The following is a 15,489-nucleotide window of genomic DNA, read 5'->3' as shown; positions in this document are numbered from 1 at the left end:
CAGTGAGCCAAGATCGCGCCACTGCACTCTCAGCCTGGGTGACAGAGTGAGACTGTCTCCAAAAAAAAAAAAAAAAAAAAGCCTAATTCATAGAGGATAAAACAAAATAATATAAGTGAAGCCTGTATAATAAGCACATGTTCACATAATAAGCACACAATCAATGTTTATTCCCCTTTCCTTCTGTTATTCCAAGAAAACTCAATAATTTTTGGTATCATTTAAAACGGGGGTCCCCAACCCCTGAACTGCAGACCAGTACCGGTCCATGGCCTGTTAGGAACCCAGCTGTACAGCAGGAGGTGAGTAGCCAGGGAGCGAGAGCATTATAGTCTGAGCTCCACCTCCTGTCAGATCTGCGCAGCATTAGATTCTCATAGGAGCATGAACCCTATTTTGAAATGCGCATGCGAGGGATCTAGGATGCATACTCATTATGAGAATCTAATGCCTGATGATCTTAGGTGGAAGAGTTTCATCCCAAACTCACCCCCCGACACCCCCACCACCATCTGTGGAAAAATTGTCTTCCACGAAACCAGTCTTTGGTGCCAAAAATGTTGGGGACCACTGATTTAAAAATTTTAGCTAATTTAATAAGTAGAAATAGAATACCCTACTTTAGTCAGTTCTCTGATTAATGAGTTGAACTTTTCTATGTATTTATTAGACATATTTCCTCTTCTGTTAACTGTTTATTCATGTTATGTGCTCACTTATCTATCATAGTCTTACCATTCTCACCAATTTGTGAGCTTTAATGTGATAAAGGTATTTGTTGTTTATGTTTGCTGCAAAGAATTCTTTTACCAACTTTTTTTTTTTTAAAGAGAGGGGTTCTCACTCTGTCAGGCTGGAAAAGTGGCATGATCACAACTCACTGCAGCCTTGACCTCCTGGGCTCAAGCAGTCCTTCTGTCTCAGCCTTCCAAGCAGCTGTGACTATGTCTATTTTGGATTATAGCTTTATAGGTTTCTTTTCATCTTAAGTTCCATTCTCAAGTGATGAAATCTGTTTATCTTTTCCTTGGTGTTTAATCTCTAAGCTTGGGAAGACTATTAGGTTTGATAGATTATATTATCTCCCAGTGTTTTTCTATTATCTTAAAATATCTAACTTTCTATCTGAAATTATGCTACATAAAATATGGGAGCAGGCTCTGATCTGACCTCTCCCCAGCAATTCTAAAGTCAGTGTCCCAACATCATATACTAAATGTATTTTTCTCTTATTCCTAGGTTTTGTGGTGTTCCCCATTGTCATCCATGGAATTATTATAAATAACAGAATTGGGTTTTTGCACTGTTGTTGCACTGGTTGCAACAGATATTCTTGTGTCCACTACCAAAATGATGCAAATTATAGGTCTTTATTAAATGCAGTATTTCTAAGCCTAGTATGCTCTCAACATTCTTCCTTTCCAAAGTTTCTTTGCTAAATATATTTTTTCTTTTTTTTTTTTTTAATTGAGACAGAGTCTCATTCTGTCACCCAGGCTGGAGTGCAGTGGCGCGATCTTGGCTCACTGCAAACTCTGCCTCCCGGGTTCAAGTGATTCTTCTGCCTCAGCCTCCCAAGTAGCTGGGATTACAGGCGCACACCATGATGGCCAGCTAATTTGTCTATTTTTAGTAGAGACGAGGTTTCGCCACGTTGGCCAGGCTGGTCTCCAACTCCTGATCTCAGTTGATCCGCCCACCTGGGGTTCCCAAAGTGCTGGGATTACAGGTGTGAACCACCACACCTGGCCACATTTTTACTTTTCTTATTCTACATGCTTTCCCTAGGTAATTACATTTATAGCTTCAACTACTACTATAATTTCCAAATCTATAATTTTAGCCAAAACCTCTAGGTTAAGGTCCAGATTCACAGATCCAAGGGCCTATACTGCAAGTTTCCACTTGTATGTCCCACAGGAACTTCAACACATCTAAAAACGGATCATTTCCCCTATCCCTAGTTTCTAACCCCAGCCCCCAACAAATCTGTCCTTCTTATATTTTCTACCAAGTCACTCAAACCAGAAACTAAAGGGAAACGAAACCTAGAACCAAAACCTCACTTGCTTTTCACATCTAACCAATTAAATGTAGAACACATGAGTTTATTTCTACTCTCTCTAGAAAATCCACTAAAGTGATGGTAATTAAGGAATAAAAAAGATACATGCCCCAAAAGACAAAGAGAATGGGAGAACAGCAAGAAAAAAATGTTAGTTAAGTTTTAGAAGGTGAAAAGTGAATGGACTAGTGGAACCAAGTGGAAACCAAAAACAGAGAAAACTGAAACCTAATTGTACAAGGTGAAGAAGGCGAAGTCACAAGAAGCAAGCCAAACTGCCTTGCAAAACTCCAAAAAAGCTTAGGAACCGGAGGAATCACATACCCTTCAAGGACAAGGCATGCTTCAGGGCTGAAAACAGGGGCAATATTAAAGTCTGTATAAGGAGCATTTAGCAACCACGACTTCTCCCAACCCTGTGCAACTACCTCGCCTTAGCCTCAAGAGAAATCAGGTGATGTATATTCTGGAAAGGTTGAGGTCCTAGGCTCTGAAAATCTCAGTAGAGCTGAGGACAGGGTGGAGGTGAGAAGCCACAATGAAAACTGGGGGCTTCAGTGTACACTGGTATGCTGAACAGTGAGATTTCTCTATCCTCTACTCCTACCTGCATCCGCTCAGCTCTGGCTCTCAAGATATGGTTTAGGCAAGAACTACTCTCCAAGCAGGAACTACTCTCTGGAAAAGCTGACCAGCCCAAGAAAACATTTCTGCAGAGAATGACAAATGAGGATCTCCATCCTATCATCCCAGGCTGAATTCTATCAGTTCTCAAACTCCTCTTTCCAACCACCCAACCTGACACACCATAGCAGAAAGCTCTAAATATCTGAGGAAAACTCCCATATATGGTCAGCAAAACAAACAGGGAAGGGGAAAACTCAAGAGAAAAAGGAAAAATAGGAATACAGGGACAATGCAGGGAGGATAATAAAACTTTAAACATTTAAAGAGAAAGAAAGATACATGGTATTACAGACACAAGTAAAATCTCAAACATTTATTTCTATGCTTCCTTTCTCAGGAAGTTACCGGACTCAGTACTCCCATAAAATGAGGGTCTAGGCTGGGCTCAGCGGCTCACACCTGTAATCCCAGTACTTAGGAAGGCAGAGGCAGGATAGTCTGGGCAACACAGCAAGGCTCTGTTCTCCATTTAATTAAAAAAAAAAAAAAAAGGCCGGGTGCAGTGGCTCACGCCTGTAATCCCAGCACTTTGGGAGGCCAAGGTGGGCAGATCACGAGGTCAAGAGATCGAGACCATCCTGGCCAACATGGTGAAACCCCGTCTCTACTAAAAATACAAAAATTAGCTGGGCATGGTGGTGGGCGCCTGTGGTCCCAGCTACTCGGGAGGCTGAGGCAGGAGAATTGCTCGAACCTGGAAGGCAGAGGTTGCAGTGAGCCAAGATCGTGCCACTGCACTCCAGCATGGCGACAGAGTGAGACTCCATCTCAAAAAGAAAAAAAAAAAAAAAAGGTCTAACTATGAAAGAAAGAAAAATGAGGAATCTATAAATAAGACCTACAAAAAAAATAAGAGGCCCAAAATTCCCAGTATGAAGATGAGACAAGTCCTGGTACAGTAACTGTGCAGCAATACAAGAGAACTAGTCCTGATGAGAACAAAAAGAGAAGGGCCTCAGGAAAGATATCAGCAAGCGGAAAAAAAAGGACTTTTGACAGTTCTACTAGAAATACTCAGGCTGGACTAGCAGAAGTGCATAGAAAACTAGGCAAAAGAAAAAATAAGCAATAATTATTGCAAATCATAAAAATTTATGTAAGAAATTACATGTAATTATTTTTTTAGCTGTGAACAATAGCTATATAAAAATAACTGTAAACATTGAATACAGATTGAACCAAAAGTTGTGATACAACTCTACTGAAAATCTGGAAGAAGAGTTAAGTGTGTATTGAGGAGAGTGGGTATGAGACAAATCATTTTTCGCTGAAGAAAGTTAGTTGCTAATGACCAAAAAAAAAAAAAAAAAATCAGGTAATAACAGTATAAACATGGTATTCAGCTATGGAGCTAATAGTCAGGAAAGTTAAGAATCAGAGGTGGAGAAGGGAAGCACATGGGACTGTTTTTCACTGTAAGCCCTGAAGTACTACTTAAACGATGCATAGCTATTAGTTTGATTAAAAAATTAAAAAGCAGCTTACTTTTTTTTTTTTTTTGAGATGAAGTCTCGCTCTTGTCTCCCAGGGTGGAGTGCAATGGCTCGATCTTGGCTCACTGCAACCTCCGCCTCCCGGGTTCGTGTGATTCTCCTGCCTCAGCCTCTTCCCGAGGAGCTGGGATTATAGGTTCCTGCCACCACGCCCAGCTAATTTTTGTATTTTTAGTAGAGACGGGGTTTCACCATGTTGGCCAGGCTGATCTCGAGCCCCTGACCTCAGGTGATCCACCCACCTCGGCCTCCCAAAGTGCTGGGATTACAGGCATAAGCCACCACACCAGGCCAAAAAGCAGCTTACTTTTGAATCTCAGAATCATTGCAGGCCTGCAACAAATAGCTTTTTGGTCCTTTTCTAAATGCAGATTTAGTGCAAAAAGGTTATTAACATCCCTATTAATCACTTGTGCCCTTTGTTATTTATAAAATGTCTATTACTCTAAGTAGCTTTATAATAATGACAATGCTGGCAACACTATTAGTAATTTTTAAAAAAATCATCACCAGTAGCTACCATTTACTATTTACAAGGTGCCAGGAAATGTATAAAGTGTTTATGAACATTATTTCTCTTAATCCTTACTCTCAATACTGTGATGAGTAAATGGGACCAGAAAAGTTAAGGAATTTGCCAAGACTATATAGCTGGTAAATGAGAAAGCCTGGATTCTAACTAGGGTGGGCATTTGTTCCAATCTTTCCAGGACAGTTACTATTTGCACTTGGTGTTCTGGCATAGGGATCAACTGTACTCTCAACGATATCCCAGACAGGATGATAAATTCTATGGTAACCCCAATTCTAACTGTCTCCAGAGCTTGTTCTTAACCACTCATCTATATTGCCTCTCCCAGGAAAGAGGGAGAGTGGAACAGCGCAGCTACTGGTATAAGCAACTCTGTAGGTAGTCCCCAATTCTTAGGGTGTACAATTTCTTCAGCTAAGACATAGTTTATACATAGGAAATTAGGAAATTGTACCAACAGTTCACTTTTTAAATTTATTTTTATTTTTGGAGACAGGGTCTCACTCCGTTGCCCAAGCTGGAGTATAATGGCATGATCATAACTGTCATCTCAACCTTCTGGGCTCCAGTGATCGTCCCACCTCAGCCTCCCAAGTAACTGAGACCACAGGCACACACCACCATACCCCGCTAATTTTTTTACTTTTTGTAGAGACAGGGTCTCACAATGTTGCTTAGGCTGGTCTCCAACTTCTAGGCTCAAGTGATTCTCCTACCTCAGCCTCCCAAAGTGCAAGGATGATAGGTGTGAGCCACCACACCTGGCCTCTACAGGAATTGAATTACCTGTCCCAGCAATGCCATGAGACGAGATGGAGGCACCACACTGACTTCACCAGCTAAGGCCTGGGCAATTGCTGCTCTTCTCTTTTCTTTGCTACTTCCATCTGGGTATGCCTGAAAAAGGAGAGGGTGTAGCATCATTTCCAAGAAGCAACAACAAGATATGAGTGTGCTTATTTAAAACAAACAAGCAGAAGCATACACAGAGGAAAATGTGAAAAGAAATTACCCAGTTAAAGAAGGGATTAGTTAAACTAATTTAGTTTTTGAAAATGACTTCCCAATTCTGCCCGCTTGCATTTCAAAAGTATGAGTTGGGAGAAAACTGAGGTCAGCCAATCCACACTATTATTATTTTTTCATTGAGTTCCTGGCCAAAGGGACACACTGCTATTTTTCTGAAAAGAGTCCAAGTAAACCACATTAAACCCAGAGTTGTTTTTCCAGCTTTTGAAAAATTTGCAGAACCAAGAATTATTTTATATTCTTTAGTAATTTCTTAAATGGCTCCCAGCACAGAAGTGCTTCACCACCTCTAAGTTAAATCCTGTCCTGGTAATCTAAAATCCTTTCCTTTATCCTCATAGATTTTATAGGTTAACATTCTATTATCCAGTGCCTATTAAGTTCTTCTTCCTCCTGAGAAAATACTTGCAAACTACCCATCTGACAAGGGATTAATAACCAGAATATGGCCGGGCAGGGTGGCTCACGCCTGTAATCCCAACACTTTCTGGGGCTGAGGCGGGCAGATCACCTGAGGTCAGGAGTTCGTGACCAGCCTGGCCAACATGGTGAAACCCCGTTGCTACTAAAAATAGAAAAACTAGCCAGGCCGTAGTGGTGGGTGCCTGTAATCTCAGCTACTCGGGAGGCATGAGAATTCCTGGAACCTGGTAGGCGGAGGTTGCAGTGAGCTAAGATTGTGCCATTGCACTCCAGCCAGGGAGACAACAGCAAGACTCTGTCTCAGAAAAATAAATAAACAAATAAATAAATAACCAGAATACAGGGCCAAGTGTGGTGGCTCATGCCTGTCATCCCAGCACTTTGGGAGGCCGAGGCGGGTGGACTGCTTGAGGCCAGGAGTTTGAGACCAACCTGGCCAACATGGCGAAACCCCATCTCTACTGAAAACTCAAAAATTAGCTGAGTGTGGTGGCACACACCAGTAATCCCAGCTACTTGGTGGCTGAGGCACGAGAATTACTTGAACCCAGGTAGCGGAGGCTGCAGTGAGCTGAGATCACGCCACTGCACTCCAGCCCGGGTAACAAAGCTGTCTCAAAAACAACAACAACAAAAAAACCCAGAATATATAAGGAGCTCAAACAACTCTACGGGAAAAAAATCTGATAATCCAATGTTAAAAATGGGTGAAAGATCTGAATAGACATTTCTCAAAAAAAGACACACACAAGGCAAACAGGTTTATTTAAAGGTGCTCAACACAATTGATCATTAGAGAAATGCAAATCAAACTACAATGAGATATCATCTCACTCCAGCTAAAATGGCTTTTATACAAAAAGACAGGAAATAACAAATGCTGGTGAGTAAGTGGAGAAAAAGGAACCCTCGTACACTATTAGTGGGAATGTAAATTAGTACAACCACTATGGAAAATAGTTTGGAGATTCCTCAAAAAATTAAACATAGAGGTACCATATGATCCAGCAATCCCACTGCTAGGTACACACCCAAAAGGAAATCAGTGTATCAAAGAGATATCTGCACTCTCATGTTTATTACAGCAGTGTTCACAATAGCCAAGATTTGGAAGCAATGATAAGTGACCATTAACAGATAAATAAAGAAAATGTGGTACATGTACACAATGGTGTACTAGCTGGACATATAAAAGAATGAAATCCTGTCATTTGCAACAACATGCATGTAACTAGAACTCATTATGGTAAGCGAAATAAGACAGGCACAGAAAGACAGACTTCGCATGTTCTCATTTATTTGCAGGAACTAAAAACTAAAACATGGAGATAGAGAGTAGAAGGATGGTTGTCAGAGGCTGGGAAGCGTGGAGGTGGTGGGGGTAAGAAGGAAAGTGGGGATGGTTAATAGATACAAAAAATATAAAGAATAAATAAGAAATAGTATTTGATAGCACAACAGGGTGACTATAGTCAATAATAATTATACATTTTAAAATAACTGAAAGAATTGAATTGTTTGTAACAAAGGATAAATGCTTGAGGTGATGGATACTCCATTTACCCTCATTATGCACTGCATGCCTATATCAAAATATCTCATGTACCCCATAAATATATACACCTACTATGTACCCATAAATATATACACCTACTATGTACCCATAAACATATACACCTACTATGTACCCATAAACATATACACCTACTATGTACCCCATAAATATATACACCTACTACGTACCCCATAAACATATACACCTACTACGTACCCCATAAACATATACACCTACTACGTACCCATAAACATATACACCTACTACGTACCCCATAAACATATACAACTACTACGCACCCATAAACATATACACCTACTACGCACCCATAAACATATACACCTACTACGCACCCATAAACATATACACCTACTACGCACCCATAAACATATACACCTACTACGCACCCATAAACATATACACCTACTACGCACCCATAAACATATACACCTACTACGCACCCATAAACATATACACCTACTACGCACCCATAAACATATACACCTACTACGCACCCATAAACATATACACCTACTACGCACCCATAAACATATACACCTACTACGCACCCATAAACATATACACCTACTACGCACCCATAAACATATACACCTACTACGCACCCATAAACATATACACCTACTACGCACCCATAAACATATACACCTACTACGCACCCATAAACATATACACCTACTACGCACCCCATAAACATATACACCTACTACGCACCCATAAACATATACACCTACTACGCACCCATAAACATATACACCTACTACGCACCCATAAACATATACACCTTACTACGCACCCATAAACATATACACCTACTACGCACCCATAAACATATACACCTACTACGCACCCATAAACATATACACCTACTACGCACCCATAAACATATACACCTACTACGCACCCATAAACATATACACCTACTACGCACCCATAAACATATACACCTACTACGCACCCATAAACATATACACCTACTACGCACCCATAAACATATACACCTACTACGCACCCATAAACATATACACCTACTACGCACCCATAAACATATACACCTACTACGCACCCATAAACATATACACCTACTACGCACCCATAAACATATACACCTACTACGCACCCATAAACATATACACCTACTACGCACCCATAAACATATACACCTACTACGCACCCATAAACATATACACCTACTACGCACCCATAAACATATACACCTACTACGCACCCATAAACATATACACCTACTACGTACCCATAAACATATACACCTACTATGTACCCATAAATATATACACCTACTATGTACCCATAAATATATACACCTACTATGTACCCATAAAAAATTTTTTTAAATCCTTTTCCTCCTATCTTGACAAACCTCTAGTGAAAGGCTGGCGGGGTGGGCAGGAAAAATGAAACCATACAGATAATAAGGTTTAGGAAGAATGAAACTATACAGATAATAAGTTTTTGGAAGAATAAAAGACTATCATCATGCTCTACTGGTAAGCATCATCAGCTAAGAAACAAAAGCACAAGTTTCTAGGGACTAAAAAGGCTAGAAAGAAACTGCAATTGTTAGGGGCAAGACACACAAATGATCAGTGAACATACCAGCAGTCAGGCAGCACTTCAGGGAGGGCTAATGTGGAAATGACATCAGAATAAAATTTTCTGCTTTTTTTACTAACCAACACACAATCCTCTAAACTGAGGTATATAGAAGACTCAAATAATCAGAAAACTGAACCAAATTATTCTCTTTAACATATGCAAATTTCAGCCAACATATATAAACAGAGAAGCATAATTCTCAAAAATTAAATCAAAATCACAGAGTATACAATAAAATGGTTAAAAAAAAAAAAAAAAAAAAAGATCATGTTATTCCATTTCCAAAGTTAACAAGAAGTTCCTTTTCATTACCACAGTCATACCTCACGAGGATCAAAGTAAGACCTGGCCAAAAGGTTCTCCAGATGAATATATCTCTCTGGCTGTGTTTGTTTTAACATGATCATGGGATCAGTCTGTCTCAAAAGTGACCTGGCAGCACCCAATTCACGGAGCTCTATCAATTCCAGAACAACCTGGACAATTAAAAAAAAAACAACAACAAAAAAAACAGATGTTTCAACACATTCTCTTATTAATATTTTTCAGTAAAATATCTAACACAGATATGGCCTGTCAAAGTGATTTCCAATACCAGGAAGTGCCCCTTTCCATTTTCACTAGCAATTTCAGGTGGACTTGGTGGGCTTGGTGGCTCATGCCTATAATCCCAGCACTGTGGGAGGCCAAGATGGGCGGATCACTTGAAGTCAGCAGTTCAAAACCAGCCTGGCCAACGTAGTGAAACCGACTCTCTACTAAAAATACAAAAAAAATTAGCTGGGTGTGGTGGTATATGCCTGTAATCCCAGCTACTTGGGACGCTGAGGCAGGAGAATTGCTTGAACCTGAGAGGCGGAGGTTGCAGTGAGCCAAGCTCATGCTACTGTACTCTGGCCTGGGCGACAGAGCGAGATCTGTCTCAAAAAATAAATAAATAATAATTTCAATCCTTCAAACTCTATCCTTCATTTTTATCTACCAATCTCCCCTCCTCTCAGGCTTCTTGCTCAGAATGTAGATGCCAAAGAAAGCTAAAAATGGGAATATCCCCATGGGCTCCAGAGAAACCTCTCTCCAGTTACCAAAATTTTCTTTGGGAATTATTGAACTCACACGGATTGTAAAGAAACAAACTGCCCAGACACGGCAGCTCACACCTGTAATCCCAGCATTTGGGAGGCCGAGGCAGGTGGATCACTTGAGGTCAGGAGTTGGAGACCAGCCTGGCCAATGCGGTGAAACCCCGTCTCTACTAAATACAAAAATTAGCCGGGCGTGGTGATGCACGCCTGTAATCCCAGCTACTCAGGAGGCTGAGGCAGAAGAATCGCTTGAACCTGGGAGATGGAGGTTGCAGTGAGCAGAGATCGCACCACTGCACTCCAGCCTGGGTAACAGAGTGAGACTCTGTCTCAAAAAAAACAAAAAACAAAAACAAAAACAAAAAAACCCGTAAACAAAAACAAAAAACCAATTTCACTACTTTTACTTCAAATTACAATCTTATTTCCAGAAAGTCTACTCTGCTGTTTTATAATCACAAATTTGTCTGATCTTTGTCCTAGGTTCTTGGCTTGGAGCTTCTTGGAATTTGACCAGTGATAGAGGTATCTTTGTTACTCCTGGGCCCCTTGAATCAAACCTGGGTTTGTGCAAAGGAAACGGCTCAGGATAGGTAGGAGCTAGTTACCAAAAAGACTAACTGTGATTAGAAAGTTGAGGCTCTCTCGTGCCTGTAATCCCAGCCCTTTGGAAGGTCAAGGCTGGCGAATTGCTTGAGCCCAGGAGTTTGAGACCACCCTGGGTATTATGGTGAGATCCTGTCTCTACAAAAAAATGCAAAAATTAGGCAGGTGTGGTGACGCGTGCCTGTGTTCCTAGCTACTCAGGAGGCTGAGGCAGGAGGAAGGATTGATCCTGGAAATGGAGGATGCAGCAAGCTGTGATCTTGCCACTGCACTCCAGAGTGGGTAACAGAACAAGACCCAGTCTCAAAAAAAGGAAAGAATTTTAATTTGGGAAATCCTGGATTTTCCAAGAAGGGAGAAAAAATACAATGTCAAGCCTTGCCATTGTTTTATGGGCTGATGCAGCCCTACAGTGCTTGAAGGAACGCTCACTGACGCTTTTTAGTTGGGGAGCTGACCCACAACAAACCAGCCCATGGGGATCAGCATCACCACCACTCTTACCTGTTCATAGAGGTCAATGAGGGTTTTGTCTGGCAATTTCAGAGACTGTATAGCCTGCAACACAGTATCCCAATGACCACTGTTAATGTCAGCCACAAAACTCTCAATGCTGTCCACAGTATTCAGAGACACAGTAGTCTCCTCCTGCAAGGTGGCTAACGCCCGATGTAAACTGTTCTCCTTCAAGTACTGCATGATAAGGCGGATCACACTGAAAGAAAACAAATCACTCAGCTCAGGGATTCTCACTCACCAGAGGTCAAAAATAAACCCTACCAAGCTCCTACTCAATCATCTTCCTTTCACTACTATTTCTTTATCATGTGAGTAAAATTTTCCAAAATCACAGAATCTAAATTATAAGGGCCCCCCCCAACCATAGAGACAGAACTGGGGTTCAAGGAAGGGAAATCATTTGCCTAATATCTCAGTCAGCTAGAAAGGGAGTTGGTATCAAGGTGACTATCTTATTTCCTAATCCAGAGCCTAGTTTCCTATTCATTCTTGTAATTATATTGTAGCACACTTCACTGAAATACTTTAAATGACTAGACTAGTTATTTACACAAAATAATCTAAATGAGGCTGGGCATGCTGGCTCATGACTGTAATCTCAGTAATTTGGGAAGCTGAGACAAGAGGATTGCTGGAAACCAGGAGGTTTGAGACCAGATCAGGCAGCTGTGAGACCCCATCTCTACAAATTTTTTTTTTAATTAGCCAAACATGGTGGCATGTGCCTGTAGTCCCAGCTACTTGGGATGTTGATGTGGGAGGATCCCTTGAGCCCAGGAGTTCAAGACCAGCGTGGGCAACATAAAGAGACCCCTTCTCTACAAGAAAAAAAAAAAAAAATTAGCTAGGCATGATAGTGTCTGCTTGTGGTCCCAGCTACCTGGGAAGCTGGGGTGGGAGGATTGCTTGTAACCATAAGGTTGAGGCTGCAGTGAGCCGTGATCATGCCACTGCACTCTAGCCTGGGAAAGAGAGCAAGACCTTGTCTCAAAAAAATAAATAAAATAAAACCTATGAGGTAAGTTTACTTTTATCCCCAATTTACAGATGAGGATTTGATCAGATAATAGAGATAATAAGTGGAAAAATCAAGACTCAAACTGGCAGTGTGGCTCTAGAGTACATATTACTGAGGAGAAAGCAAACATCCTCTTTTTTTTATTTTTATTTGAGAAAGGGTCACTCGCATCGCTCAGGCTGGACAGAATAGTGGCGTGATCGTGGCTCACTGCAGCCTTGGCCTCCTGGGATCAGGTGATCCTCTCATCTCAGCCTCCCAAGTAGCTGAGACCACAGGCATGCACCACCACACTGGCTAATTGTTGTATTTTTTGTAGAGACGTGGTTTTGCCATGTTGACTATGCTGGTCTCAAACTTCTGGGCTCAAGTGATCCATCCACCTCAGCTTCCCAAAGTGTTGAGATGACAGGTGTGAGCCATCGCACCTGGCCCCTCTTCTTAAAAACAACTATAGGCCGGGCACGGTGGCTCACACCTGTCATTTCACCACTTTGGAAGGCCGAGGCAGGCAGCTCAAAAGGTCAGGAGATCGAGACCATCCTGGCTAACACGGTGAAACCCCGTCTCTACTAAATATACAAAAAAATTAGCTGGACATGGTGGTGGGCGCCTGTTGTCCCAGCTACTCGGGAGGCTGAGGCAGGAGAATGGCGTGAATGTGGGACGCGGTGCTTGCAGTGAGCAGAGATCGCGCCACTGCACTCCAGCCTGGATGACAGAGTGAGACTCCGTCTCAAAAAAAAAAAAAAAAAAGAACTGATTGCTGCTACTTGCAGTAGTCTTTTCCTCTCATGGCCCCTTTATGAGGTATGCAGGTATCCAGACTTAGATCCCTGCTATTCTGGTATGATACTATCTTCCTTAGCACATGTCGGTTGACTTCCATTTTACACTCCCAAAATAAGTCATTTCTCTCCTCAAACAGCTCACATTTGACATAGCCAAAATCAAATTCCCTACCTTCAAACACAAATGAATACATAAAGAGCTAGAAGCTTTGAAGATAGTCTGGGATTTGAATCAAAGTTATGTGACCTTGGACAAGTCGGTTAACATCATTTCAGTATTTGCTGAACGCATAAACCTCCCTTTCTCCTATGAAAAGTCTCCAAAAAAGGTCCTCTCCCTCCCTTACACTCAGACACAATTTTTATGTCTGTTAATTTAATTATTATTAAGTGTTGGCAAGGACAGGTGGAGGATGGAGTTCTGGAAAAGCACACTAAGGTCTTCTTTAGTCACTACTTCTCATCCCCTATTCCTTGAAAATTTTTCTTTCTAGCCCAGTCTCCAGTCTGTCTCTCCCTTGCGGTTACAGAGAGCTCACAGACAACCCAAAATTCAGTGCCAGATCGGGCCTGATAGTTGTTCATTCATTCCAAAAGCTAGTTGTTCATTCATTCCAAAAGCAATTAACTCTTCCTCTAAGGTATGCTAGACACTGAGACCACAAGGAAAAGGAGCTCCTAGGCACCGACAAAGGCTAGTTTGGGGTAAGGTTATCAAACAGTGACAATACTGAGTGATAAATGCTAGGCAGAGAAAAGCAGAGGGGCCGTATAAGCACAGAGACAACGAATCACATTGCATAAGCTGGGCAGGGAGAGAAGCAAGGCTTAAAGAGACCTATCCCCTTGTGCAGATAATTAGACTGGAGTCCAGAGTGGATCCTTAATTTGGTCAATCACAGCGCGCCAGCAGTCGGCCAAGGACAGAACTTAGGTTTGCAAGGTGTGTTTTCCCCACCCGTGCCACCTTCGTCGAGGCTTTGGGCTTCACGTCTGAGAGCTGCTACTTTCCTGTGGGCCCACCTCCGAGGTAGCCAGATCCAAGATGCTTCTTTGGGGACAAGGAAATGGCCCTCCACTCCGTGGCCTCTCGGATGCCTTCTCCCGAGTGCCCTCCGCCCCACACCCTTAACCTCCAGGCCCCCGGCACGGCGGGAACATCCCCACCGCAGGACTCACTCCGAAGATTCGATTTCGATCGACATAGCTGTATCTCTCCGGGAGCAGGCCCCAGTTCTCCCTCAAGGCCAGTCGCGCAACACACCAACGACACCTCCGGCGGACGCCTAACGTCACTTCCGCTTGGGTCGGCGTCTGGCTCCCGCTCTGGAGATAGAGTGAACTTTGAAAAGAAAGGGCGAGGTGTGCGTAGGGGCGGAGCCCTCAGGGGCTGTCAGAGGGCGGAGTTTATGCCCCTGCCCCAGAGAAATACACACCAGGAGGAAGACTGTTTAAAAGCAGGCCGGGGCCGGGTGCGGTAGCTCACGCTTGTAATCCCAACACTTTGGAAGGCCGAGGCGGGCGATCACCTGAGGTCGGGAGTTCGAGACCAGCCTGACCAACATGGAGAAACCCCGTCTCTACTAAAAATACAAAATTAGCCGGGCGTAGTGGCGCATGCCTGTAATCCCTACTCGGGAGCCTGAGGCAGGAGAATCGCTTGAACCCAGGAGGCGGAGGTTGCGGTGAGCCGAGATCGCGCCATTGCACCCCAGCATGGAAAACAAGAGGGCAACTCAGTCTCAAAAAGAAAAAAAAAAAGCACCGGGCGCCATACAGCTCACAAATGCACTGAAAAAGAAAAGCGCTGGGGCGGAACGCGGTGGCTCGCGCCTGTACTCCCAGCGCGCGAGTTCGAGACCAGCCTGGGCAACATGGTGAACCCCCCCCCCCCGACCCCGTCTCTACTAAAAATACAAAAAATTAGCCGGGCGTGGTGGCGGGGGCGCCTGTAATCTCAGCTACTCAGGAGGCTGTGGCAGGAGAATCGTTTCAACTCGGGAGGTGGAGGTTGCGGTGAGCCAAGATCACACCATTGCACTCCAGCCTGG

General features: G+C 42.8%; 1 protein-coding gene across 3 annotated transcripts in view; it reads right to left on the bottom strand.

Moving 5' to 3' along the window:
* SMU1 (SMU1 DNA replication regulator and spliceosomal factor) overlaps positions 1-14,780 on the bottom strand; it is a 35,919-nt gene extending 21,139 nt beyond the window's left edge. The window contains exons 1-4 of one of the 3 annotated variants that reach the window (XM_054502864.2): positions 14,618-14,780; positions 11,615-11,825; positions 9,743-9,895; positions 5,564-5,674 (exon numbers count right to left, since the gene is read on the bottom strand). In XM_054502864.2, coding sequence (XP_054358839.1) covers positions 5,564-5,674; positions 9,743-9,895; positions 11,615-11,825; positions 14,618-14,643 — 501 coding nt within the window. In that variant the 5' untranslated portion in view covers positions 14,644-14,780. Of the gene's footprint in view, positions 1-5,563; positions 5,675-9,742; positions 9,896-11,614; positions 11,826-14,396; positions 14,561-14,617 lie in introns of those variants that run through there. The other 2 variants (XM_054502865.2, XM_063650234.1) reach the window with 2 other exon arrangements.
* Between the last annotated feature and the right edge of the window lie 709 nt (positions 14,781-15,489).

This window comes from Pongo pygmaeus, chromosome 13 (assembly GCF_028885625.2).
Source record: "Pongo pygmaeus isolate AG05252 chromosome 13, NHGRI_mPonPyg2-v2.0_pri, whole genome shotgun sequence".
Classification (NCBI taxonomy): Eukaryota; Metazoa; Chordata; class Mammalia; order Primates; family Hominidae; genus Pongo; species Pongo pygmaeus.
Note: the sequence above shows the minus strand (reverse complement) of the source record. Positions and strands in the feature narration are given on the sequence as shown.